This window comes from Scleropages formosus, chromosome 17 (genome assembly GCF_900964775.1).
Source record: "Scleropages formosus chromosome 17, fSclFor1.1, whole genome shotgun sequence".
NCBI lineage: Eukaryota > Metazoa > Chordata > Actinopteri > Osteoglossiformes > Osteoglossidae > Scleropages > Scleropages formosus.
The window spans coordinates 24,469,367-24,495,834 of NC_041822.1; the positions used below are offsets into that span (position 1 = coordinate 24,469,367).

At 48.4% G+C, this 26,468-nt stretch overlaps 2 protein-coding genes across 5 annotated transcripts; one reads left to right on the top strand and one right to left on the bottom strand.

Annotated features, from left to right (window-relative positions):
• Nucleotides 1-521: 521 nt before the first annotated feature.
• anapc5 (anaphase promoting complex subunit 5) lies at nucleotides 522-10,321 on the bottom strand. Its single transcript, XM_018731513.2, has 17 exons — nucleotides 9,932-10,321; nucleotides 9,056-9,135; nucleotides 8,434-8,543; nucleotides 7,564-7,813; nucleotides 7,391-7,454; nucleotides 6,914-7,015; nucleotides 5,933-6,123; nucleotides 5,663-5,744; nucleotides 4,827-4,919; nucleotides 4,531-4,712; nucleotides 4,289-4,424; nucleotides 3,313-3,387; nucleotides 3,065-3,186; nucleotides 2,866-2,973; nucleotides 2,599-2,746; nucleotides 1,889-2,045; nucleotides 522-1,762 (listed from the first exon to the last, which is right to left on the bottom strand). The coding sequence occupies exons 1-17, from the start codon at nucleotides 10,130-10,132 to the stop codon at nucleotides 1,551-1,553; spliced, it is 2,313 nt and encodes a 770-aa protein (XP_018587029.2). The 5' UTR covers nucleotides 10,133-10,321; the 3' UTR covers nucleotides 522-1,550.
• Nucleotides 10,322-12,093: 1,772 nt separating this feature from the next.
• rnf34a (ring finger protein 34a) lies at nucleotides 12,094-26,468 on the top strand. 4 transcript variants are annotated; one of them, XM_018731666.2, is made up of 8 exons: nucleotides 12,094-12,241; nucleotides 15,699-15,917; nucleotides 17,041-17,436; nucleotides 18,839-18,907; nucleotides 20,593-20,794; nucleotides 21,111-21,140; nucleotides 21,278-21,319; nucleotides 24,621-26,468. In XM_018731666.2, the coding sequence occupies exons 1-8, from the start codon at nucleotides 12,236-12,238 to the stop codon at nucleotides 24,806-24,808; spliced, it is 1,152 nt and encodes a 383-aa protein (XP_018587182.1). In that variant the 5' UTR covers nucleotides 12,094-12,235; the 3' UTR covers nucleotides 24,809-26,468. The 4 variants fall into 4 exon arrangements, with proteins under 4 accessions (XP_018587182.1, XP_018587183.1, XP_018587184.1 ...); XM_018731667.2 differs by having other exon boundaries at nucleotides 12,096-12,241; nucleotides 18,842-18,907; XM_018731668.2 differs by lacking the exon at nucleotides 21,278-21,319 and having other exon boundaries at nucleotides 12,096-12,241.

A 26,468-nucleotide genomic window follows, 5' to 3' on the forward strand; every position in this document is an offset into this window, starting at 1 on the left:
CGGGATCATGAAACGGCCAGAGGCGGAGGAGCACAGTAGTCTTGCTGGCCTGTAAGGAGTAATCAGGTGCTGTAGGTGTTGGGGTTCAGTCCCTTTGACCATCTCGTAAGCCTTAACCAGTGTCGAGCACTGTCAGCTGCAGGAAGAGTGTAGAGAGGTGAGGAGGGAAGACGCATGGGACGTCTTTGGCAGATCAGCTATAACTCGTACCGTGGTATTCTGTAGCGGGTGAAGAGGGTTTGATAGCAGCGGTAGGAAGATGAGACAGGAAGGAGTTGCAGTGGTCCTGGTGGAATATGACCATAACCTGAACCTGGTGCTCTGTTGAGTGTGGTGTGAGATAAGGGCAGATCCAGCAGGTTTTATTTTGTCTGCGGGACGACGTTGCGGCTTTGGGGCGTCGAGAGAAGCAGAGGCGAGTCAACCGTTACTCCTAGGTGGACAGCTGTCCAGTGGACACACCTCCTGAGAAGCAAACGATCAGTCACCTAAGCAAAGATACAAGAGGAAACATCTGCAGCTACAGGGGTTTTATTTAAAAAATTTAAAAAAATAATAAAAAAGGCATTTCATCCATCAGGAAGACCATAACCTGATAGGCACCGATCTGGTCTTGACCTTCTGATCAACGGAGGACATTCAAAGATGTCCAATGTCACTGCACAAATACAGGGAGAAAGCACCGTGGCCTGCTCTTCCTAGCACATGCTGTCTCTCGCTCGCTTTGGGAAATGCAGCTCTTGTACGCCACCTAGTGGTCTTTGGAAGCGCACACACTTTTGTCTGTTCCATCAGTCCACTTCGCCTTTCAGTCGAATACAATGTTTATGCGCCTCCCTTCCAGAACGTTCTTCCAGAGTCCTTACTGTACCACTCTACAAAAACACAGTGTAACAAGAAGCTTTTTTAAAATTTATCTGACCCCCAGTGTGAGGTTTGTACACTTTAGTTACTTGTATTCATTTACCCATTTAGAAAGCAGGGTCATTTTTACTGTAAAGGTCAGGGTAAATACCCTGATCAAGGGCTGTAAAGCAGGAGGTGGGATTCAAACCCCGAACCTTTCGATGCAAGACGACAGTTCCGATGAGTTTCCTGCCCAAAACCGCTACCTGTGGCAGCCCCCAAAAACAGTTAACGGCTCTCATAATTAATACAACTGAAGGCTATTATAAAATTAATATTCATTCATTTCTTTCGGACACATGAGACGCAGGGGGGAAAAAAAAAAAAAAAGCTGGTTCTGAGAAAAGGCTCAGTACAATTTATCAGCAGTCGTCACCAGCACCATCATTTATTTACTTCAATGGAATCACGTTCCCTGTTCACACTCACAGGCGGGAGCAGGACAAACGGCTCCATTTTTACTCCGCCGTCAAGTTTCTATGGAACAAAAAGGAGTAAAAGTTCACGGCGCTGCCCTTCCTGATGACGACCACCGTTACCGAACTAAAGCGAATCATTTCCAGTTACGCGGCTCCACGAAGAGAGTAACGCTGGAGTGTCAGCGTGACGCCCGGCTGCCTCGGGGTGCAGCGCAGCGCTGCCCCTCACAGGCGGTTGGCGAGGTTGGCGCGGGCCGGCGGCAGTTCCTGGTCCACCATGCGGAAGAGCAGCGCGCACTCGTTACGCTGCGCCGTGTGGCCGAGGGCGTGGTGTAGCCGTGCCTGCAGGTAGTGCGTGTCCCGCAGGCGGTCCTTGCAGCCCATGCGCGAGAAGTAGGCGGCAGCTTCATCCAGCGTCTGCACAGCCTGCTCCAGGCCTGGGGGCGGAGTCGGGTGGGGTGGGTGATGGGCGGTTAATGCCACCGAGCAGAGACGGGGGGGGGAAATCAGAAATGATGACTCAGACCGAATGCCCCGTCCCACCCCTTGAGAGGAGGGGTCACCTGTGCGGCGGTCCTCCCTTCCCCCGGAAACGGCCATCTGGCACTTGGCCACCAGCAGCAGGGCGCGGCCCTTGTCCAGCAGGGCGCCGTGGGCCAGGATGGGCTCCATCGCCTCGTGCAGGATGTTGAGCGCCTGCTCCGGCACACCCAGCATCAGCTACCGGTGCCACGTCCAAGAAGCACACAATGAACACCGGGGGTGCAGTCATCCCCAGAAGAATACAAAGCAACAACCGTCAAACTTCAAAGCGTCGACACCCTGCTGTATAAACAGGTAAATCACTGCAAAGTCGACTACTGAACGTTATTCGACCGATTGGACAGAGGTTTTGCATTTGGACCAGCATTTTCGAGGTCGGATATTCAGATTCGGTACAAGTCCAACAAGAAGAGGTTAAAGTCACTGCGGGGATTCAACCCAACAACCTTCACGTTTAAGTCTGAGTTTGCGATCACTGTACTTCCCGCTGAAGTTCACACTAAACGGTCAAACAGGTCGTTTGCGATTCAAATGAGAAGGAACATTATCTTCATGTCTCCCGCGTCGGCATCTCTGCGCTTCCTCGGGACATCAGGAATGCAGTGTGATCTCACAGTACATGAGCGAGAGTGCGAGTGTGAGTGTGAATGTGAGTGAAACCCTGCATGACTGACCCTGGATCAGTGCGGATCACCAGCTCTTAGTGGATTAGTAGGGTAAAGGGACTGACCTGAGAGAAGGCCAGGTGCAGGATGGTCTCGGAGGCGAGCGCCTGCAGGTGGTGCTGTCGCGCCAGGACCAGAGCCTGCAGCAGTAGCGGCAGCGCCGTGGAGAAACCGGACGACTCCCAGTGGAGCTCGGCCGTGGTCAGCATCACCCTGCCGCCGAGCCAAGGGAGGATGAGTTAACGTTCGGTACCGCAGTAACCGGCAAAACGGTCGTGCCGATCACACGGGACCCGTGTTGCCTGCGCGCGGTAGCGTTCCAACACACCTACCGGATGATCATCTCCGTGCATTTCGTCTTCTCGCAAAGCAGCTGCAGTCTCTGCAGCACCCTGTAGGCATCTGTGGTCTGGTTCTGGGCCTTCATCACCAGGCCTTTCCTATCAAGGGAACAGTGTCGGTAAGGGGTTTGATGGGGGAGGAGCCAGCGGTTTCTCCGGCGGGGGTGGGGTTCGAGCATCCAACACCCACCTATAGAGGCCCTCCATTTGGTCGAGGGCAGCGATGGCGGCGACATGAGGCTCCGCTAGGTGGTACTTGCCGTCATTCATGGCTCTCTCAAACTGGATCTTCAGGTCACACAACATCCAGAGCTGGGGGCAGAGGGCACACGCTCACGCACACGCACACAGCTGCCTTGTGGAACATTCCCGGGGTTGCCGGGGAGAGTGTCGGCATCGACCCAACAATGTAAAACAGTCTTGCAATGAAAAACTTACTTTTGCATGCTGAGTGTGAGGGGGGAACCGCTCCTTCAAGTGCTTCAGGATCTCAGAGGAGGCGCCAAACAGACCCTGAAACACACAGCGGGGTGGGGAGGCAGTCCTCAAATAGAGGACCAGGCCGGACGGGAGGGGGCTATAAACCTAGACCACTCATCTAACACACGGACAGGATTTGTTTATAACTTCAAAGTGTACCATCAATAATAGCTTCCATTTATTCACTGTTCCGATTATGTAAGGATCTATATATAGTTATAATAAATTAAAAACATACTTTCAGATTTTATTTTAGAACTTTTATAAACTTTGATCAACAAGGGTGTGTCAACAAGCATCTGCAATATTACAAGTCTGGTCAAATGCAAATTACTGGGGATACAAGGATAAGTCAAAAAGTACATTCAATAAATTAAATCCAAACCATTTTTTAACGCGGTCTCAACTCCTATTCAGTGTTGACTGTTGAGTAATTCATCCCCTAAACATGTGCAACTTTTCTCATTCTGTTATTCACCACTGGCACTCAGTGACACCAGACAAGAGCTATAAACACTGTGCAATTGAGTTTAATTAAGGCAGTTGTTTCGCTGCTCTCTACCGCCATCTATTGGCTCGGAGAGTAAACACGGGTCACATTCGCCGCTAAGGAGAGAAATTTTACAAAACGGGTCGATGAAAATAATCACTAGAATGAAACAGACTGGATAATGTTTTTACGTTCAAAAATTTTTTCCAACTTGAAATATGAGAAACGGGGGTATAGGAGGGGTTCAGTCCCACCTGGACAATGAACATCTGAGGTTCGAGCAACGTATGGAGAGGCAAAAAAACCAAGCCTTTCTCCAGTCGCTTAGGGCTACATCGCGAAAGCGCTTATTAATTTGCGGTCATCGTTTCTGGCGGATTATCTGAGTGACTTCCTCTGTACCCAGGGTGTTGAGGAGGTGCGGAGGCCCACAGGTGTGTTTACCTGCTCGGCGTGCAGCTCCGCCAGGTGGCACAGGACCACTGCAAAGGCCTCCGTGTTGTTCTGCTGCACCCCAAAGTCAACCTGCTCCAGACTGTTCATGTTGAGCAGCACCTGGGCACACTGCAGCGCCATGGTGCTAAAAAAACAAGGCGCAAGTTACCATCCGGCCAGAAGGGGGCGCTACCATTCATAACCTATGAGCAAAGTCCTGAGAGTTCAAGTACCGCACCCTGGAGACAGACCTCTTGCCATACATCCTCCAGATGGAGGTGGTTTGGGCCAGGCTGATGTCAATCAGCTCAGACAGGCTGTGCTTCCAGTGCAGGATGTCCGTGTCCTTCAGCGCATCCATCAGCATGTTGGCCGCTTTGCCCCCGGTCGCGCCCTGCTGGACGAGCGACTGGATACCCAGGGAGGCCAGGTACTGCGAGAGAGAGGGAGAGAGAGAAGGAAGTTCAGAGAGTTCTCTACACTCCATCCACGGCTTTGAAACAGGACGACCGCGGTCCACAGGAGCTGGAACGCGGTTCGATGTTACCGGAAGGCCAAAGTGGGCAGCCATCTTCACAGAGTCCTCTGTGAGCACCGAGCTGTCCGACCCTTTCATCTGCTCGAGCGTGTAGAGCCAGCTCTGCAAGGCAGGATCAGAGAAACACACACAGTGTGAAACCAAAGCAAACCCTGAAGGTTTCTATAGTAGAGTGGCTGAAGAAAAAATTAAATTACGGTTTTGGAAGAAAGGCTTCACCGAAGTCCTGACCGGAACCAACTGATATGTTGAGAGACCCCAGAAGCCAGTTCACACTCAAAAACATGCAAACGTTGCTGAGCTAAAGCAGTTTGGCAAGGAGCAGCGCGGCCAAGTTCCCCCACGACGACACGAGACCCTGGTCAACAGCTACAGGAAGCATTTAGTTGCAGTCGTTGCAGCTAAAGGTGTTGAACAGTGACTGTGAAGAAGAAATTAATTTAACGTCTGTGACTGTATGTCCGAGAAAATTACATAAAAACAGAAGCGGGACGTCTTCTCTCTCTTGGGCTGCACTGCATTCCTTTAGACTGGGTTGGGAAATCGTGCCCTACCAGGACCACAGCATCTTGTGGATCTCCACGGTTCCTTCGTTGTCACTCGATCCAAAGACCATAGAGCACCATTATCTGGCTTTTGCCACAAAAAAAGTATCGGCCCACCAGAAATGGGGTCCCGCGCATACATTATTCAGACCTGCCCAAAGGAGACGTTTCCTGAGCTGCACCTGGTACCAGTGATCGAAACCCAAAGAGCTTGAGGCCTTTACAGGAGACGATGACATCTAACCCAGGCTTCAAGAGCACGGCTGCTCTGTCAGCACCAGGGTGCGAGAGCGTGCTCACCAGGCAGTGCTGCAGACACACGTGATCGTTGGACTCCTGGGCGATGCGGATGGCCTCCTGCAGGGCGAGCTCCGCCTGCTGGCTGGAGGGTAAAGGTCAACGGTCAGTCTCAATCGATCATTTATACAGCTGGAGCAATTCAGGGTAAGACCTTTCCTGAAGGGTGCTGAAGCTGGAGCAGGGCGTAGGCCTCGAACCAGCAACCTGCAGGTTCCGAGTCCCCGTCCCTACGCGCTACCCCGCAGTTACCGCAACCCGAGAGCCGCTCACTAGTGGCCGAAGCGGCAGTGCAGAGCGGCCAGGTTGAGGGCGGCGTAGCGCAGGCTGCGTCCGTAGCCCTCGTCCCCGTTGCTCTTGCCGTCACCGCCGGTCAGGATGAGCCGGTCGAAGTAGTGCAGCAGGCTGTGGGTGGAGATGAAGACGTCCTGCACCCGCATGCTGTTCAGGTAACTCAGGTAGTGCTGTGCGAGACAAAAGTTACCGTAAGTCCACGGTGTCTTAGTCATCACACCCCCCCGAGATTACCAGCTCTAGGTACTAGTTAACTATCTTAACTGCGGACAGCAGCGCACATCCTTTCAGATGACTTTTAAAAAAAATAAATGAATAAAGAATAAATAAAGATTTGGGATGAAGAAGTCGACATCACCACAGAGGAGGAGTTTTTGGAGAAAAGTTCCCAGGTTTAATTTAGTCCTCATTTTAATGTAGTTAATGAAGCTAATTAATATATTACAATACAGAACTTTTTTAAAAATCATAGGTTTCAGATTTTCATAGCCTAAACCATAAATAAATTGAGACGTTTGTATTACTAGGCTTTTATTGTGATGAGTGACTTTCGAACTACCATGTAACAACGAAAACTTACTAAAAACTTCTTCAGTAAAATTAAGAATTTTTAATTATAACCAAAATGTACACAAGGAATAAACCAACGAACGGACATCCGTTATTTAGCTGTCACTCATTGTAAGGCGGCTTAAAGGCCACTGGAGTTACGAACAAATCGACTTACGAACAGATTCCGGTTCCAACCGTGTTCATAAGTTCAGGAGTCTGTGCATGTGAGGAAACGCCTCTTAAAGAGCTCTGCAGACACAGAGCGGAAGGCGATGGTCACACTGTGGCGTTACGCAGCGTTTGCGGAGCAGCCGTTCGTAGGGCGCCGTTGTTCGCTCATCGCGTTCAGACCCCCAGCGTCACCGATTGCCGTCGGACCAGGTCCTCGGAGCGGCGTAAGGAACTCACCGCTTCGGCGAAGTCGGGGTTGAACTTCAGCATGTTGTTGAGCTCCTCCTGGAGGGCGGCGGGTTTCAGGGCCTTGTTCTCGTCATTCTTCAGGAGGTATGCCTGCGGGGGGCACACCCATGCACGCACGGACACTACTTTAACGATGCAAAAAGAAACACTCAATAGAACAGCCCCCACTTTACAGAGAAACCCCAATATTTGGGAATATTTCTGAACATTTACCGAGTTACAGAAGTTTTTGACATCGACTCCCCACATTTCTGAACCTACCGTCTTATTTCCAAACCTACTGACATTACACCCAAAATTTGAACATCTACCAACACCCTGAATTTTGGAATTTATTGACGTGAGCGACTTACCGGTACCCAGAATTACCCAAAATACTTGTTAACATTTCAACACTCCCGCCGTTGAGGCCAAGCGTGACCTCGTCCTTTCGCCGGCTACGCACGGGTGCGGTTTCGCACGAACCTGTCTGGCGAGGAAATACTCCGCTTGCTTCTGGGAGAGGGGGCACCTCCGCGGGGCTTCGTCGCTGGAGAGAACCACACCAGTGTGAGAACTGACCATCCGGGGGTTCGAACTCAGGCACCGTGACTACAGGGAGAAAAACGACGCTCTCCAAAGGAGGCGGCGTTACATACAGCAGCTCGGAGTACTGCATCGGTCCCGCGTCCGGCTCCTCCTTGTCCATCTTCCCCTCCGCACCATCTTCGGTGCTCGTCAGCTCCATCTCAGACAGTTCCATATCAGCGTCTACCGGGGGTGCAGTCGGCGGGCCCGGCTGGCTACCCAGACAGTCGTCATAGTAACGCTGGAGAGCCGTGTACAGCTTGTACACCTGGCTGAAGGACAGCTTGTTGTAGGCAAGAAGCATGTGTCTCATGAAGAGTCCTGGTAGCGGAACAAACCACCGGCAATCAGTAAATCAATCGATCGCATTTTAATTGCTTCCTTTCTCACTTTCCCACTCTAATGAAGGGTCCAAAATCAAACACCTGCGAGTGCTCCATTTTATCCCCAAAGCGGTAGAATGAGCTCCCTGTGTTCCTCAGAGCTGCCGAATCCCTCCCACATTCAAGAAGGGTCTCAAACCCATCTCTTTGAGAGCCACTTCTCTCCTGATCTCCTGACAGCTCCGTAAATGAGTCCAACACCATCTGCTGTGATTATCTATGTATTTGCTATTTCAGCATCACTTCTCTAGGAGCTACTGGAGGGACATGAACCAGCAACACGGTGGTGTCACGCACACAAGCTGTCAAAGTCGTTTATTTGTCATCTGTACGGTTATACTGGGTACACTGTGCACTGAAATTCTTGCGACGAGGCTCATACAGCTGTGTCCATAATCCAGTGTCTGTGTCGAAAGCTCTTTGTCTGTTGTTGCTTCACTTTAGTTTACTGTGAATTCTAAAATTTAAAAAAAAAAACCCCAACTACAACTAAATGAATAAATACGAATGTAAATGACCTTCAGAAGCGTGCGAACCCATGACCAACACCACACTCACCGACGACACTGGTCTTGCTGGCCTCCGACTCTGCGTCGCTGAACGGGTTCGGAAGCGTGTCGAAAAACGACTCCATGTCCTTCAGTTCGCCGACCACCATCATGTGCAACCTTCAGCGGAGAGAAACAGGTCAGTCTCGGATGCCCTTGAAACATCTTACCTTATGGCCTTAAGTGCAGCATCATCTTACCTGATCCATGCAGAATCACAACAAAAGTAAATATTGTATGTGAACACACTGGGGAACAAGATACTCCATAAAGATACGGAAGAAAAACTACTACTGACTATAAAAAGCGAAGCTCATTGACAGATGACAGCTTAGCGGAAACAAATTAATTAGTTATGACGTCAAAAATAATATGGACAGTTTCCTTCTTTCTTGTACCTTTTATATTTTAAAAAGGTTACACTTTGTAACACAATCACAATTAAATGTGTTCTTTACAGCTGTAAACAATGAAAAACATTATGACTGGAATAGACCTACTGGTTGTAACATTTCTTTTTTTTCCCCTAAAGTATGCAGTTTATGAATTAAGGGACTATAATACATAATGCTGGAAACCTCACGGGTTCTTTAAGGGCACAGTTTCAAGCGCCGTAACATTCGTTTCGATACCTGAGCTTGACGGCAAACGCGGTCTCGGCCGAACACTCCTCCACGGTCTTCAGAAAGTGCCGGAGCGTCAGGTCCGGGCCCTGTGGGTACATACAGCATTCGTCATTCACACCAGCGTCGTCCTGGTCCTGAAGAGCAGCGTCTACCGAGTCAAGTGAACATGATGATCTTATTCTTAATCCATTGCTTTCTTGACTCTCTGTTCAAAGAGACACTCAATTTTAATTATGACATCTATTCCTAATATATAGTATCTTAAATATTATTCATTATATCTTGTATAGAGCCACATCGTGAGGACAAACTCAGAGAAAACAAAACACAAACTGCTGTGTATCAAGTACTCAAGGATCTGCAATAAATATTTATAAAACAGATAGTTTTTTTTTTTTTTGAAACAATGGATACTTTTTGACTTCCTATCATAAATATACAGGTATGCATATCCATATGTACTTATTACACATGAACATATGTATTGTGTACACATAAGTACATACATCTATGGATAGATGTATACTGTAATGACACATAATTTATAACATGTAACTTTTTTGCAGTAGAATATATATTTATTAATATAAGAAGAACAAAGATGAAGACAAAAACAGATAAAGGAGAAAAAAAAAAAAAAAAACTTCATTAATTTGAAGAAACAGCCATCAAGGATGTACTTGACCGTCAAGTTGACGGGCTGCCCAGCCGAGAATAGAATGGTGCAGCAAGGTTGCAGGTTCGAATCCCACCTGTAGTAGCCTTGAGCAAACGTACTTACCGCCACAGTAAAAATTACCTGGCTGTGCAAATGAGTAAAGAACTGTTACGAGGAGAAAAGACGAATAATTAAATGTAAAGGTAATCTGGCTGGGGGGGCACCTGCTGCAGCGGCAGGATGAGCTTGTTGAGACGCCTCCTCTCCAGCAGCGTCATGCGCTTCGAGATCGTCATCTCGTCCAGCAGCACGAGCACGCTGATCTTGTAGGGGGTCACCCAGTCCTTGATGCCGAACACGTTCGCGTGCACCACGCCGTTCGTCATCATCGGGTTGAAATACAGGCTCTCGTGCACGCTCGCCATGGCGCGAGGACAGCGGCGCGCTCAACCCGCGTTAAATACGATCAAATCAGCGCGGCGCGACCATTTGCGGCGAACCGGCGGAACTGCGCGCTCGTCCGCAGGAAAAATTAGAGAGAAAAAAAAATGAAACGAAAGTACCGCTCTGTAGGCTCCTCCTACGCAAGGTAACCAATCGAGTGAGGACTAGTGGATTGAGAGAGAGAGAGAGAGAGAGAGAGAGAGAGAGAGAGAGAGAGAGAGAGAGAGAGAGAGAGAGACGATGCACCGTCCGCCGCAAGAAACAGCGCTTCAGCTCTGAAAGCTCCTCCCCCTCCAGGCCCAGTAGTCGACAGAAGAGAACTGGATTAGGGCAGTGGCTTGAGGGAGATACGGTTCACCGTCCGCCGCAGGAAACAGCGCTTCGGCTCCTAAAGCTCCGCCCCCTTCAGGCCTAGGAGTCGACAGAAAAGAAATGGATTGCGTCACACGAAAACCCTTTCGCTGTCGACAAAATGACACTTGCGCATCCCTCAATTTCAGGACAGAGAGTCGAGTGAAGACTGTTCGATTGAAAGCGCTCTACACTCTCATTGAATTGCTTTGAGCCTCAAATCGTGCTTAGTTTGTGTCTTTGAGCGACTGTCACATTGATACAAGTCTGCGCAGGTTTTTTTTTTTTTTACCTTTTTATTATATATTATTCGTGTTAAGTTGTTAGATCTTTTTCCACGTGTGTTTGTGTTCTATGAAACTATGAAAACTAGGTGGTAATGGAGTGGTGGGTACCAGCAGGATACTGACCCCAAGGTCTGTTTGCAGTCAAATATAACTGATTAATACTGAGAAGACTGAAACTGCACACAGTTACAATGAAAATCATGCTGAGTGTGGAGAACAATATTTTTATGGAAGCAATTGTGCTAGCCGTACATTCAATTTATATATTATATTTTGAGTGCTCTTCTCACCAGGCCTGATTCCTTTTTTATCAACAAATTATTAAGGTATTCCTGGGGTAAAGGATATTACTATGAATACTTTATGTAGGAACATGACTGGACTGTGCAATACAAGCTTTCACACTCTCATTTTTATCTAATTCAGCAGCACAAAATCCCCATCATATTTCACATTTATTCAGTGTGTAGAAGTGGGTGAGTAAAAATTAACCACTGGTGGGTCCCAGTAAACACACGATCACACTATCTGTTACTCTCTACATCAAGTGATATGCTTGCTAGTGTGTGACACACAGGCTGATTGCAAAGTTGCTAAACATATCATCACCTGGAGCTGTGGGAACCAGCTGACCAGGTACAACATCATATAAAAATGACATAGTAAAAGAATAACTAATTTTTCTCAGCTTTGCTGTCATTAAAAAGCAACAAAGACAATACTAAACTGTCACCTTTGATTTTTTTTTTAGTATTATTTCTCTTATTCGTGTAGATATGCACATCTTTGGCCCATTAATTAAGCTTCAGTGTTTTCTTTCATTAGTCATGGAACATCTGCATCAGAAACTGGGAATAGCGAAGGTGGTACCAACAGATTTCAGCACTTAATAATACGACACTGTGCATAATCATTATGATAATGGAAACAGTGAGTGATCTAATGCTGATGTAACTGCAAACCAGTGTAAATATTCAAGAGATTCATGACACTACACTTTCACGGCAACCTGAACCTTATTATCACTGAAAAATCTTTCTCATGTAAAGGTATTTCGCAAACCTTGTCTGAATTTTACAATGTAGATCGATTTTTCACAGAAAAAAAATCGCTCACACAGCAAACGCTTCTGCATCACCAGCGAATACTGTCGCCTACACACGGCCACACGCAGAGAAGGCTGCACCCCTCCCCTGTACACGCCCCTACACAATTATTGGTTTTCGTGAGTGACGTCATAATATATGTTGTGGTGATTGGGGAAGCGCTTGTCTATCTTACGTTTTGTGCTATCATTGGTCTATCCAGCGTCAATCTTATGATGTGAGGCTGTGATTGGCGGAACACGCGTTATGCTCTCCCCCGCGTCACGGAGCTGACTCTTGGCGTTCGTGTGATGCTCATCCTGTCGGTGTATTCGGGAGGATCGCGCTACCCGGAGTGGCTATGAAGGTAGGAGGCTGTGGCGTCGCGGTTTGTCTGTGCGGAGGAGCTGGAGCGCTGGACTTGACCGCAGCGGGCTGCTTCAGGGTCAGCACTTGTTGGCGGAGCCGGCGGTCGGCGCTGTCACGCGCGCCGTGGGTGCAGCCCGCGCGGACGACCGCAACCAAGTCCAAGTAGCAACTCGTCAGAAACGGGAATCTAAAACTGTTGTATTTATTTCCCGAGCCAAGCTGCCGTGGCAGTGCGGTGTCCAATCAATGGCTCCATGTGTGGTTTACTAACCGCGAGGAGCTGAAGTGTCCCCGGGCGCCGCTTAACGCGGCTGAGGTAAAAGTCGGTCCGGTCTGTGTGTCAGCTCGGTTTTGTCGAAGCGACACTTCACTTGTGTTTCCCGGTCCCGCCTCCCTTTCTTCGTTCTTTTTCTTTCTCTTTCTCTTCCTCTTCCAGCCGTCTCCGACTGGAGCGGAGGTGTCCGATGCCGAGTAGTTCGTCGGGGGGGGGGAATAACACGGCCGTGCGCTTGCGGTCGATGCTGTAATTGTAATTGCGGTTTTGTGAATGGCGCGGCCCTCGCGAGGATCCTCGTCTGATGACTGCAGTTGGTCACCAACTTGGTGGGTTTGGGTCTCTCATAGTGGGGGGGCGCTCTGGATCTCGGTCTTAACACTTTTTGGGTCGGGGGAGGGGGCACATTTTGGGTCTCAGCCCTTTTGGGGACTACTGGGTTCTCTTCCTTTTGAGGGCCCCTGTGAATCTCCCTCTTCAGCGGGAAAAACTTCTGAGTCTGAAAAGGACACCTTTCGGGGGGTATTTTGGTCTGTTCCCGTTGAAGTGCGCCAGACCCGCGGAGGTCGGACACCACGAGGCGAGTCCGCGCCCCGTCCCGCCACCGCTTGACCTCACGAAGGAAAGAGGTGACGAGGAAGGCGCGGGACCCTTCGCTCCACTAGTCCCGTTCCCTCCTTTGTTACCTCTTGTGTTGCTGTTCGTTTGTCCGCCTCTGGAATTTCGAGCCCGTCTGAAATAATGGTACAATAATCTATCGTTCCACTGTGAAAACTTGAAGAGGAAGAATTTCCGAGGCCTGACCCTGTCGAACCCTGCGTCGGGGTTCGACCGACTCTGGGAAGCGGCCGTGTCCAGCATCTCAACCGCGGCTCCAAACGCACGCGTCGGCGTTTTTCCTAAACGGCCCGTGCTTCGTGTTTGAGGTCGAACTCCCGAAAGCTCCTGCGGTTACGTATGGTGTTAAAAGTAAACCTGGGGATTAGCGTAACCAAGAGTGAACCAGGTTGTGTAACACACACACACACACACACACGCTGGTTAATTGTGCTGTGAGCTGCGGAGACCATCGCTTGTTTAGCAGCAGGTATTTACCTTAATTTTTTCAGAGTTTCTTCCCCCAGGTATCATAGACCTCGGCTGAAGGTGCACGAAGGAGACCGATTGCTGCGCTGCCGTGTTGTTTCACGGACACCGGCCTCCTCGGTCACCCTGTCACCAGTTGCACGATGGCCTTGCCCCTACATGAACATCCACCTGATTTCCTACCATAACCATGAATCTTCAGAAGTGCTCATTAAGAATGCGGTTCTCAGGGCTTTTATCTGAAGCACTGCTTAAAAATTAAAAAGCCCAGCATGCTCTCATATGCATCAATGAAAACAATGAATTGCTATTTATAATTTCCCATTTTAAACCGGCGGGCTGGTTATGAGAACTGTTGGAGTTACCGTGCGCCTCCCGTACAAACTAACGCCATTCAACGTGTCACTTGGATACTTGCGTCCCAGAAGACGGTGCTCATTGTGACGCTATTGCCGTATCACTTTGAGATGAATGCCCCGTTAGCGCTTTGTTGACCCATCCGTCATTTGTACGCACTTCTTAAGAGCTAAAATGCGCCTCTTGAAAACCTCGCCGTCTTCTTTTGTAGGAAGTGCACTGGATAGTCGTTGCGGGTGCCGATCAGAGCCGTGTCTGCACCGTTTGTCTTGTTGTTTTTCACACAGAGATGTATTCCTCCCCCACCCGCAAACCCCTGTGGTGGGGAATTCACTTGTGGCAGCTTGTCGGAGATGCCTCTGACGGTTAATGCCCCGCTCCGGGGTGCAGCCGGGGTGGGCAGAGGAGATGCGGCTACGTGACGAGTGTGACCAATCCCTCCGAAAACGCCCATGAAAGAGTCGGGGAGGTGAAAATGCTCTGGACAGGTGACTGAGAGCAAGGACCGGAGCAGGAAGTTCGGTCCCCCTTGAGCAGCAGTGGAGGGGCCAGGTCTTCCCTCGTTCTCCCTCTGATCCATCCATCCATTCATCAGCTTCATTCATCATTTTTGCTCCCATGTGCAGCTCTGTGCTGTTTGCCCACCTCCTGGCAGCGATCCACACAGCACTAAGATTTTTTTTTTTTTTTTGCACTTCCGGTGGCTGCGTCTCGGGAGACACGCCACCGAGGCTCCATGGAGCATTCCCTCGGTCGAGCGCTGAGCTGCTTTCGGATATTGTGGGAGTCGGGAGTCAGTTTTACTATGGTATTTCTCTGTTGCCACCCATGTTTTCAGCCAGCCAGGGGATCCCTCTGACTTTGCAGGCCTTTCTAGGTACTGCTGTTGCACAGAACTAGTCTCCCACCCCCACTGTCTCACTTCTCTCTCCCCTCAGCACCCATTTTCAGACCTGTGGGAGAAAACCTGCCTGTAATTAGGGCTTTAATTGGATGCCGAGCTGCTTTAGTAGATTACATCATTACTTATTTACTCAGCAGAAGCTTTTACCCAAACTGGCGTGATGTACAGCTCATGTGTATTTTTCCTTGCCCAGTTTCTACAGCAGGATATTTCCGCGGGGGTTCAGTGTCTTGTTCAGCACTGTAGCAGCAGCTTCCTTCCCTGCTTCCCTGTCTAAATGTACTCCTGAAAACTCCTCAGCAGGAAGTCTAGATATTTTGCTTATGGGTAACACGGGATGCAGTTTGTTACGAGCCGAGGTCTCGGTTGAGGAGACGTAGCTGTTCTTCCTGCGAATGTGACTCCTAGGCAAAAGACGCTGGGTGGCTTCTCCGGCAGCGCCACGTGCTCCGGACCGTGCTCCTCCCACTGTGCCGATAATTGCTCCATCGCGGCAGGGTTTGCTGCCATTTCTCCTCTCTGCCATGAACCCGCAAAGCTCTTATCAAGTCCCGTTGTTTAGGCCCAAAGGCCTCAGTGTCTCATCTCAATGACAACACCTGCAGTCCAGCATTGATGTCCTGCATGTGGTGCAAGAGCTGATTTCTGGACCCTCAGAAGAGTCCAGGACTGTTAAAAACCCCATATTAACACTGTGATAGTGTTTCACCATAAAGGACCATCAAACTCGTGGTGTTTCCTGGTCCAGTCTGAGGTGTGATGGAACTGTATGATGATGCAGCAAGGAGATTTCCAGGAAGTGACCTCATGCTGTCTCTGCCTTGTCCTTCGCAGGCGGGGGCCTCCTCTATGTGGGCTTCGTGCTGCGGTCTGCTGAACGAAGTTATGGGCACCGGGGCGGTGAGGGGTCAGCAGTCGGGCTTCGGAACGGGTGCCGGGCCCTTCCGCTTCGCCCCCAGTGCTGGGTACTCGACCTACCCCCCCACGAGCACAGGCAGCCCCAGCCTTGTGTGCAAGGCCTGCGGCCAGGCGTTCTCCGTTTTCAGGAGAAAGGTGGGTCACTCTGGCGTATGTCCTCGTCCTTGCTGTGTCAGGTGTGTGTTTTGCTTCTCAATGGATCAACCTAGCCTGATTAGTGAATGACCTCTCTGGTTTGGCCGTGCCCAGTTAATCTGCACCATCCAGGACAGGGGAAGCTAAATGTGGGTGGTTACATCACCGGGTTAAGCAAAGACAGAAGCCGTACCGGCAGGGCAGCGCAGCAGATTAATGACATGTATCACACAGCACCACTGAAGGGTTTCTCACCCTTGTTTGTGATAAACTTCTTCTATTTCTCTGATTTACTGGATGTGAAAACTCTTATGGTTATATTTATGTTCTTATTTAAAAGCTGTCATGCAGTTCATGAGAAAAAATCTACATATCACATTGTTCTCATCCCCTCAGTGGTGAGATGCGGACCACCCCAGACCCTGTGACAGTGGTCCGTTGGTTTTGCTGACACTTGACGCTGAAGGAATTCAGGGTGCAGTAGTACTCCTGCCAGGGTGTCTGCTGCAGGACTGATTGGTCTGTTCCTTTGGGAGGATGCCCCCTACTGGCCGCCTGCCACGGTTGTCGGAATTGTCTAGTTCAGCATGGCAGCGCTCCAGGACCCAGTCCAGAATGGCACTGACGGGTGTTCCTGTCCCTCAGCACTGCGTCGCCATGCCAACGGGCTGTCTGTTCAACGGCTGCGCTCCCGTTACTGCTTGATGCTCGTGCACGAAGCAAGGCTGTGCTTCTGGTCCGGGTGTCTGGAGATCGGAGGAAACAGATAGTGTCAGTATGAGAGTGAGACATCTGTAAAAGACATAGATGTCTGCTTTTTAAACTGAGCGCCAGTTTCAGAGAGCGAACACACCAACTCTGGCACGGTTTAAAAAAGCAGCATGTGTTCCTGGTCGACCGCACAGTTGGCGCTGGGAGTGGCACCTCTGCTCTGTTGAAAGGCCTGCTGTTCTTCAAGATTGCAGTACCAGTTCAGATCAGTGCAAAGGGAATAATCACATGGAATGTTTAACCCCCCCGGCAGTTCAACTGCAGACGGGCACATGGGGTGAGGACATCACGCTGTATTGGCAGGTATAATGTGCCCAAGAACCTCCTCATGTGCATTTTCCCACTCCTGCAGCACATCTGTTGCGACTGCAAGAAGAACTTCTGCTCCCTGTGCTCCGTGCTCCAGGAGAACCTCCGCTGGTGCTCCACCTGCCACCTGCTGCGAGGCACGGCCTTCCAACGGCCGCAGCTTATGCGCCTGCGTGTTAAAGACCTGCGGCAGTACCTGCTGCTGCGCAACATTCCCACCGACACTTGCCGTGAGAAGGAGGACCTTGTTGACCTGGTGCTGTGCCACCAGGGGGTGGCATATGGCGAGGATGAAGAGGAGGAGGAAGATGGGGAGGGGGAAGAAGACCCTGACTCAGGAGGGTCCCACTCCCTCTATACCCCACCCCTCACAACTATGCGCTCTGCCTCTCAGGGAGAACTGCTCGGCAGAAGCGAAAGCTCAGGGACCAACCACCAGGTGCGTCTGCCCCTCCCTCACACACAGGTATATTTGCATTGAGGATAGCAAGGGTTTGGCTTGCTGAATGGACTCCCTCCCACAAGGAGGCAGTGGTTGTCTTCATGAGGAGTTGCTTCACCTTTCTATAAAGTGCTTGTCCTGCATCTGCCAAGAATAGAAGTAATTCATTGTTATTGAAGGACTGTTTAATTTTTCCTTGAGTTTCAACCTCTCTCCGCTGCTATGAAGAGGTCAGTTTAGTATTTATGTTAAGAGGCAGTAAGCTTTAAAAGGTGCTTATTTGATTTTGGGATGGAAGTGCTTTCCTAAAAAGGTTCCTCTGAACAGGAAGTGACATCAGCATTTCAGTGTTCCAACGGGTGGGAACTCGGGTTTTTTGGCCTGATGCTGGTTCTGAAGAGCTCCGCAGGAGCAAAGGGGCTCACGAGGTAGGATGGAGTGATTGCCATGTGGCACATAGCCGGAGATCCAGTACGTTCTGGTACGAAGACAAATGTCCTCACAGGGAGGATGCCTTGGGGGTGGGGGGAACACGATTAGCTGAATGACTCTTTTTACCAAGCAATTTTATAACTGGCTCTTTATTTGATTAAGAGCCACAAATGGCAAAGCTGGCAGGCGGAAGTGGCTCTCAGGGAGGCAGGGATAGCAGGATGTTGGGGAGGGGTGCGGTGTGGAAAGAGGACTGCAGGTGTGTGTGTGTGTGTGTGCGCGCGTTAGCACGTGCACTTGTGAACGGGCCTTTGCAGCCTGATGCATTATTCAGACATGCACATGTTGGGAGCTCCTGTCCGGATTCCATTAGGGTACAGTGCCCTGCGGTGGAATGGTCCTGGGAGCAGGCAGTGCAGTTGAGGATCGTGTGTGTGTGTGTGTGTGTGTGTGTATGTGTATGTGCACCTCTCCTCACCAGTTAGACAACCTGAATATTCTGCTTATTATCTCTGGCTCAGTTCAGGGTGGAGCCAAGTGAGCCAGCTTAAGCAAAGGATCCCTTTAGACTAGTTGCAGTTTGGATTAAACATTATGCATCTTTTTTTTAAAATGACTTTTGTTCCTCTTTCTTTTAGCAAGAAAGTCAAGGTAAACAAATATTGCTTAAAAATCCTGGAGTGCTCTTGCTGGACACTTGAAATGTGTTCCAGAAGTGGAACTTGAGCAAAGTGTCTCATCAGTAATTATATTTCTGTGCAAATTCAAGGATGCCTGCACAACTAACAGTTCTAAACTCTCACATTAATGCAGCCAGAATATTTTTACTGGCAGGGTTCTTGTCAAAAGACTTTCTCGGACATTCACTAGGAGGGCCCTCCACCGTGGTCCTTTCTTTTAGCAGTGGGTCGAGTGGCGAGGTGAGGTGTTCAACGGTTCACGTTTTTTTCCTCTCCCTTTGTGTCAGCAGCAAGACCTTGGAGAAGCCACATCCATCTCGCTCTTGAACCTGGAGACCAGTGGGAACACACAGCAGGTGAGACCACTTGCTGAAAAGGTGTGTGTGTGCGGCTCAACCAAGTTGACTGACCCAACAACTAGTCTGAAACGCTCATTATGACGTACAAAGTTCTTCTTGCCACACCTTCAGCAATTAAAGTATTTAATTACACCAGATGTGAAAAATAAACTATGTAATGAATGAGTACTTGCAGTAATACATGGAACTTGATCAGATATACCCTGCAAGTTGCATTGGACAAAGGCGTCAACTGAATAAATAAGAATAATAAAATTGTTTCATTATGTTTGATTAAATGCTTAAATGTAAGTTTATTTGTCCATATCTTGGTAACATTTAAACAACCCCCATCCATCCCTCTGTCCAGAGAAACCCCTTGAATGTCAGAGCATATCGAAAGCATATTAAATACCTTATGAATGCTCCCTGCTATTCCAGGCCCAAAACAGGTCCTGTAATAAAATTCTCTGCCGTTTTTCCACTACTTAATATTTAGTTGTAATTTTTATTAAGACCGCTCTGTGAGAAAGTTGTCAGTGACTGATGAGGTCAGCAGGAAGTTTCTAGACAAATTTGTGACATCTAAAATTCAAGACTTTTGACATGGTAAAATGGATGACTTCCCCAACAAGGAAACCTAGCTTGTCGTGCTGTTGGGGCTTGTGTGCATCTGTGAAGCTGGAAGCTATGCCATCAGTAGTCTTGACAACCAGAAGGGAAACCCAAGACAGGTTCTAGCAGAGGTGCTAGACTAAATGGTTTCCACCCATCTGGGCAGCAGCGGATGGGCAGTGTTGGAGGCAGAAGATCACACTCCATGTGACAACGGCAACAGAATTGAATCTACACTGCGCAAAAGAAAGGCCAGGCAATCTACTTCTGTATCTTGCCAAGAAAACTTGATGGACAGTGAACAAGAAACTCAAAATAGTGCTGGAAGATGGTCCCCTAGGTCAGAAGGCACTCACCGTACTACTAGGGAAGAGCAACTGGTCAGTTCTAGTACGTCTACTGTTTGTGACGCTGATGGATCAAAGTCGCAAGGTCGTCCTGATGCTGATAGGCTAGACCGAAGGAAAGGATCAGAAGCTGCAAGGATATGGTCAAACGAAGATGTTTGTCATATTTCGGTCATACGGTTCGAAGGGAAGGATCACTGGAGAAGGATGTCATGACTGGAAAGATCGAGGGTACAAGGCACAGAGGAAGACCACCAATGAGATGGATCAATGCGATTAAAATGATGACAGGGCGGACGCTCGAGGATCTCATCAGACTAGCACAAAACCGAGCCCTTTTTAATTCATTGGTCTATCAAGTCACCAAGACTCAAACCTGAGTTGATGGCACATGACAAAATAGATGACTTAAGTATATATATTGTGCATCTTGGGTATTTGTGGATTAAATCACATAAAATAAAAACTGTAACTGACTGATGACAACATAAAGTATTGGTACAAACAGCCCATGTCTGAGATGGGTGAACTTTAGCTTATCGGCAGAGACACAGAAACGTCTCGAAGAGCCTCCAGAAGCATCCGTTAAACCTTGGTCAGAAAATCGATGGGCTCAATCAGGAGCTCAGAAGTAATAAAAACACAGCTGATGCACAGGGTCTCCAGGAGCGCGCGCGCTGTGTGTGCGCACCGTGTGTGTGCGCGTTCATTCCTTACAGCTGTTCCCCTCCACCCCCCCAGGCTAGCCCAATGGCACGGAAGCGGGCGCGTGCCTCCCTTTCGGACCTCTCCAGCCTAGAGGACGTGGAAGGGCTGTCCGTGCGGCAGCTCAAGGAGATCCTGGCGCGCAATTTTGTCAGCTATTCAGGATGCTGCGAGAAGTGGGAACTGGTGGAGCGCGTGAGCCGCCTCTACCGTGAGAACGAGCAGAACAGGAAGTCCAGTGAGCAGAGACGTGGCCCGCTACCTGTGCTACATGCTCTGCATGCCCTGCGACTCTGAACAGCGCTGCATTCACACACACTTTACACACTCCACTCCCTCTACATGCTCCTTACACCCCTAGCACTCTGTGTACATGCTCTACACCCTCTCCTTGCTCTCCACACATTGTGTGACCTCATTGATCTAATATCCGGCTTGATGCATGAGGATCCATGTGAATCTCTCAGAGCAGGACTGTGTTTAATGTGTAGATTTCATTTGGAATATTTGTCATAAAATCAAGTGATTTTAACTTGTTTCCCATTTCCTTGCAGTGGAAAATGTGAACAACAGCATAACTGCAGGTAAGACCTTGTTGATTTGCCTGTTGGATTAATTAGTTCTGTACCCACACAATCTGCTGCAGCAAAATGGAGTTGATGCACCGCTGTTTGGGTCAGATGTCTAACAAGCGTTTTACTCCCCCCAACAACCACAAAAGTGGTTGCATACCCCCCGCCCATCTGCAATGGTGGAATTGTAGGTAAGAGACCTCAAAAGCATATGTGCCACCTGTGGGTCCTCACTGCCATCCACCTGTGCTGCGTCATCCCCATCCTGTATCATGGTTTGCAGGAGCAACAGCATGCATTCAGTGGTTGTTAGAACCCATGCTGGGGCATGCCTGGGGATGGGTTAGCAGTCAGGCAGGAAGTCCCCATATGCAAAACTAGCACTTTGACCAAGCTGCCTGTCATACCAGATGGCCAAGATCGCCATCTAGAGCAAACCTCAACATCTAAAAAAAGGCAAACTTAAGGTTACATCAGTGGGTACTAAGTATGGTTGTGTATGTGACAAATAAAAACCTGAAACCTGGGTACCGTATTGCAGCTCTGTGACTAAGACAAGGGAAGGGAGATTCACACACTGAAAGAACTAAACTAGTCCCTTGTCATAAGTTAAGCCTTCACATTGGCAAATGACCTGTCAAATAATGTTTGGAGTTTTTTGATTAGGTTCTTGGTTATAGCGATCATAAACTAGTTTATTAGGTTAATTTAGAGCTACATTAAAATGAAGTCTAATTTAAAATGACTGAAAATGAACATCAGTCTCTACAAACACTTGTTGAATGCAGATTGTTCATTAGGTTATCCCATAAACATGTCCAGCGTTCCTCTTGTTGTTAATCACCAGAGTGTTGGCACCAGATATGAGCTGTAAGCACTGTGGAGGGAGGTGAGTTCATTTAAGGTGGTGCCATACTCCTCTTCTGCTCTAGGTGGTCTTTACTGCCATTTACCAACGTGGCAGCTAAACACACATTATGTTTATTTTGCTTCAGGCAGAAGTTTTGCAAAACAGATAAAATGTGATTAAAACCAAAGTGGGAAAATTTAGGAAAATTCCTAACTCATAACTGGAAATGGATTTTTATCCATCACACCAACTTGATCATACCAGTTGTCTGATGTACAAATATATAGTTTCATATGTGGGGGACAAAAGCAGTGTGAAATTTTCTAATTGGCTTTTTTATGAGTGTCATCTGCTGCCCATATTCTAGTAAACATTGTTTTATATCCCTAGCTGTAGTTTTAATATTATTTAATATTATAGTTCTGTGTTAATCACTTGGTTAACTTTAAAGTTGTTAAACGAAGGATAATTTTTTTACTGTTTAATATAAAAAGGAAATTACTTTTCTGTAATTTCCTTTTATATTTATATTTGTAGTTTTCTGTAATTAGCTTTACATCTGTACAGATGGCTAATCACCATGGTGCTGTTATGCAACACGTAGCAAGGTGTTTAACTGTTCCAAGAGCCTAATTTGTGTGTTTGTCACTGTATACTCACTGAAACCCCCTCGCTACCTGGACCGTCACTTTACCAAAACCAGAATGAACCGCCACACATGCGGCTTGCTTAATCCGAGGGACTCGTGGGCTTGGGCTCATTGACCAGACAGCTCTTACTACTGACAGCATGACGTACTGGTACTTCCTGCTCCAGCTGCGACACCCCTATGGTGCATGATAGTGGCTGAGGAATGATGCATGCTGGGATGACAAATGTCATAGCCTCACCCCCTGCAACCCTTTTTATGTCCTTCATCACATCTTTATTGTCATGATGACCTGTCATGCCTTTAAACATTCCTGCAGAACCGCTTATGGGAACAGTGATATTCAGCAGATATGCCCCCACCCCCCCATGTAGGAAAGGAATACAATAGTTTTGCTTTTTTGTTGCTATTTATGTGGAATTCTGTAAAAACGTGAGGCCCCGCAGCGTCTTTGGACTAATTAATTAGGTTTCTTTAAGCACAGCATGTCCTGCGTTGTTGTTGTCAACAGTGCAGTTTACCGAGGACAAATGAGCAACTTTTAATGAGCTCTGCGATCTGGCCTTCCTGGAAGTTCTCAAAGTCATTCCTTCCCCACCTTCTTGTTTGCCAAACTATTCGCAGGCGTCCTGGAAAGCGGACGGCTCTGCTCGCTGTCTCAAAATCCGCCACCGCTGGTCAGCAGGGGCCGGTCCATCGGCTCCACCGATGTGTTCCCTGTCAGGTTGGGTTAGGGGTTTTCTTTTCACAAACCCACTCTCGGGGGAATGTGTTTCCACGAGAACAGAAAACATAACGGAAGGTGAATCAGTGCTCTGCCTGGGGGAAGGTCTCGCTTTTTTGGGAAATGCTCGTGAAAAGGTGCACGTCATGATCCTGGTGAACTACTATGTTAGCAGGAGCATCGTTCACTTCCCTCATTTCACACTCAAGTGAGTAAACTCTTCTGGGTTTTTGCGCAGTGTGATGTTCCAAGGTTTTATTTTAACAAGTATATTTAACAGTCAGTAAAGTAAATGCTGGCTCTGAGACTGGAGGAAGGTTCCAGAATGCATACATTGGAGCAGCTTGTAGTGTAATGGCTAGAGCTCCTAATCCAAAGGTTGCTGGTCTGAATCTCACCTACTCCTGCAGGACCCTTCAGCAAGGCATTTACCCAAAATTGCTCCAGTAAAAATTACCCAGCTATATAAATGGGTAAACAGTTGTAAGTGGCTTTGGAGAAAAGCGTCATATAAATGGCATTAGCTTCATTTACATTTAATAATTTTTCTTCTCTGGGAGAAGGTGCCAAACTGGGGGAGGCCTCTGAGGCTTTGAGATCTTGTTCTTGGACTTTTTGTAGCAGAGGAGGATAATTAACTTTTGTTGGAAGCTCATCGAAATACCCCCCGAGCTCAGTTCCTCATCACACACCCTGACACTTATCACCTCAGTCCTGCCTCCGAGTGTCCAGACACTTCTCTACAGCCGCAAATATCTACTGTCCAGGAGGAAGTAAGTATTTACGGAGACTCAGCTAGAAGTGAGTACACGTGGGTAACCTTGTACTTTGGTTTACTTTCAGTTGTATGTGGCCTTGGAGAAGTGCTTCTGTCACAAGGAGATGTGTCCCATACAGGGGTTTCCCAGGTTACTTTTACACAAGTGTCCTGCTTCTCTGGGACCTGCTGCAGGAAAGCTGGGAAGGCATGGCTCTTCATAAAACTACTTCTGCAAACAAAATTTGGCTCCACCAAGTGTACTTGCCTGTTTTACTGTTACTTTATGCTTATTACACCAAAAATGTCATGTATGTGTTGTTGTAGCCTGTGTTGCCATATTCCTGCCCATCGTCATGTTGTTGGGGGCGAAACCATAGCAGTGATATTTTGTAAAGCCTTTTTCCCCCCCCTTTTCAGGGCTGTCTCCATAAAGATCTCTCATGTTTGATTGCGGATTAGACTTCTGGAAATTTTTGACCACCTCCCCTACTTGTCATCCGTGTGTGCAGGCGGGGAGCGACTACAGCTGGCCAGCCAGGACGACAACCTGTGCCGCATCTGCATGGACGCCGTGATCGACTGCGTGCTGCTCGAGTGCGGACACATGGTGACGTGCACCAAGTGCGGCAAGCGCATGAGCGAGTGCCCCATCTGCAGGCAGTACGTGGTGCGCGCCGTGCACGTCTTCAAGTCCTAGTGGCTGCACCTACATCGCGCCCCCACCCCCACCCCCAGCTCTTCCTCCCTGAACCAAGGGGAGCGCGAAAGGAGGCGTCGACATGTCCGCACCATCACGGGCCTCACTGTGAAACCGTTCCCTCCACTTCAACCTTCAAGACGAAGCCACGGTCCAATGGTCGCATCACTGGCTCCTTTTGGATTTTTTTGGCTTGAATCAGCTGTCATCAGACAAGGTTGCCAAAGTGAATTTAAGAAAAGATGGATTAACCCCCCCATACACACTGCTATAATTTTTTACAATCTTAAATTTAAAATTTAGTTGACCTTCGGACCTTAAGCCCTGTTTGAACTACTCTTTGACCAAGGAATATGGAAATCCCAAAGTCGGCACCAAAGCGGCAGCGTCCTTCCAGCAGTCAGAGCGCCATGCGCTGCGTCACCCCTCGCCCTACAGCTCCCGTTGCTGTAGGGATTTCTTAAAAAGTTGTCGTTGCACTTTTCCCGCAGTGTTTGTGCACTGGAAACTGTCTGTTGTTCGAATGTGGGCCACCGGTCGGAAGTGCAATAATGAAATGGACCCCATGGACTCCCGTTCCGACCTCTGAGGGATCTGGAGCCTTCCGCCTGAGTTCCGGCTAAGTAGAGGCACCAGTGAGCGGCTGCGTGTCGCTAGGACTCTCTATGCAGGCCTTTACCGGCACTCTGGGACAAGGGTCAATAAGGTGCCAAACCGGGGACCAGGGCAAGTCTCCGACAGCTCCCTGTCAGGCTCTCCACACCGTGGCTTGTGGGGGGGGGGGGGTTAGTGTCTCGCGTTTCCCACAGCGCCGCATTCTACAAGCTGGGATTCAACATCAGCGTCTGTCCTGCATCTCTCTCACACACACACACACACACACACACACACCTGTCTGCTGTCCAGGACGAAACATCCGTGCACATGCTCATTAAAATAAAGTTGCAATATTGTAGCTTCTATCTTCATATTCTTGTCAATTTTCCTGTCGTTTTTCAGCAATGATAGTGTTGGCTGATGTTAAAAAAATTTGACACATTAAAGACAGGTGATATCTCCATTTGCATTCAGTTTTCCAAACTATTAATACTAGTTTGATTTAATTGTGTATCTTTTTTTATATCTCCCCCCCAAAGTGGCAGGAAAAACCTGAAATGTGTTGATGGTTTTTAGTTATCTTTACCAGATAGTAAGAACTAACTAAAGATCTGACTGCAAGTTATTACTGATGCTTGTGGAACATAGAGATGTATAGAGGAAAAGTGAATTGCTGTACAGTTGCATATATTTCATAACAAGATGTACATATATATTTTTCCATTTGCTTTGAATTTTTTTTTTCCCCCTCCTCCTGACAGTGTCCCTCAGATTGACTTTATTTCCAATAAGTAAAGTTGTACTGTTCACTGGTTTTAAACGTTTCTGCGGTTGGTTTGATTCATGTCTGTTGACTGTTGAGAGCTAAGCTCTGTGACTCGGGTTCGTTGCTTCTGACCAGATCCGTCTGAGGGTTGGATTCCGTTTAATTCTTACCGCTTCCCTGGAGGCCTGCGGTTTCTGAGCCGTTTGGTGAAGTTGGGTCTTTGTATTCCAGAATGTTAAACTTTTTACGTTTGTGATTTTAACAACTTTAATAAACACACAGTATATTAACTACAAA

Coding starts and splice junctions, on each gene's coding strand:
- anapc5 (XM_018731513.2), bottom strand. CDS start 10,132: ATGGCGAGCGTGCACGAGAGCCTGTATTTCAACCCGATGATGACGAAC. Junction 6,124..6,913: donor ACCCCGACTTCGCCGAAGCG/GTGAGTTCCTTA, acceptor TGTCTCGCACAG/CACTACCTGAGTTACCTGAA. Junction 5,745..5,932: donor CACTGCCGCTTCGGCCACTA/GTGAGCGGCTCT, acceptor TTTACCCTCCAG/CCAGCAGGCGGAGCTCGCCC.
- rnf34a (XM_018731666.2), top strand. Junction 15,918..17,040: donor TCTCCGTTTTCAGGAGAAAG/GTGGGTCACTCT, acceptor CCACTCCTGCAG/CACATCTGTTGCGACTGCAA. Junction 18,908..20,592: donor CCAGTGGGAACACACAGCAG/GTGAGACCACTT, acceptor CCACCCCCCCAG/GCTAGCCCAATGGCACGGAA.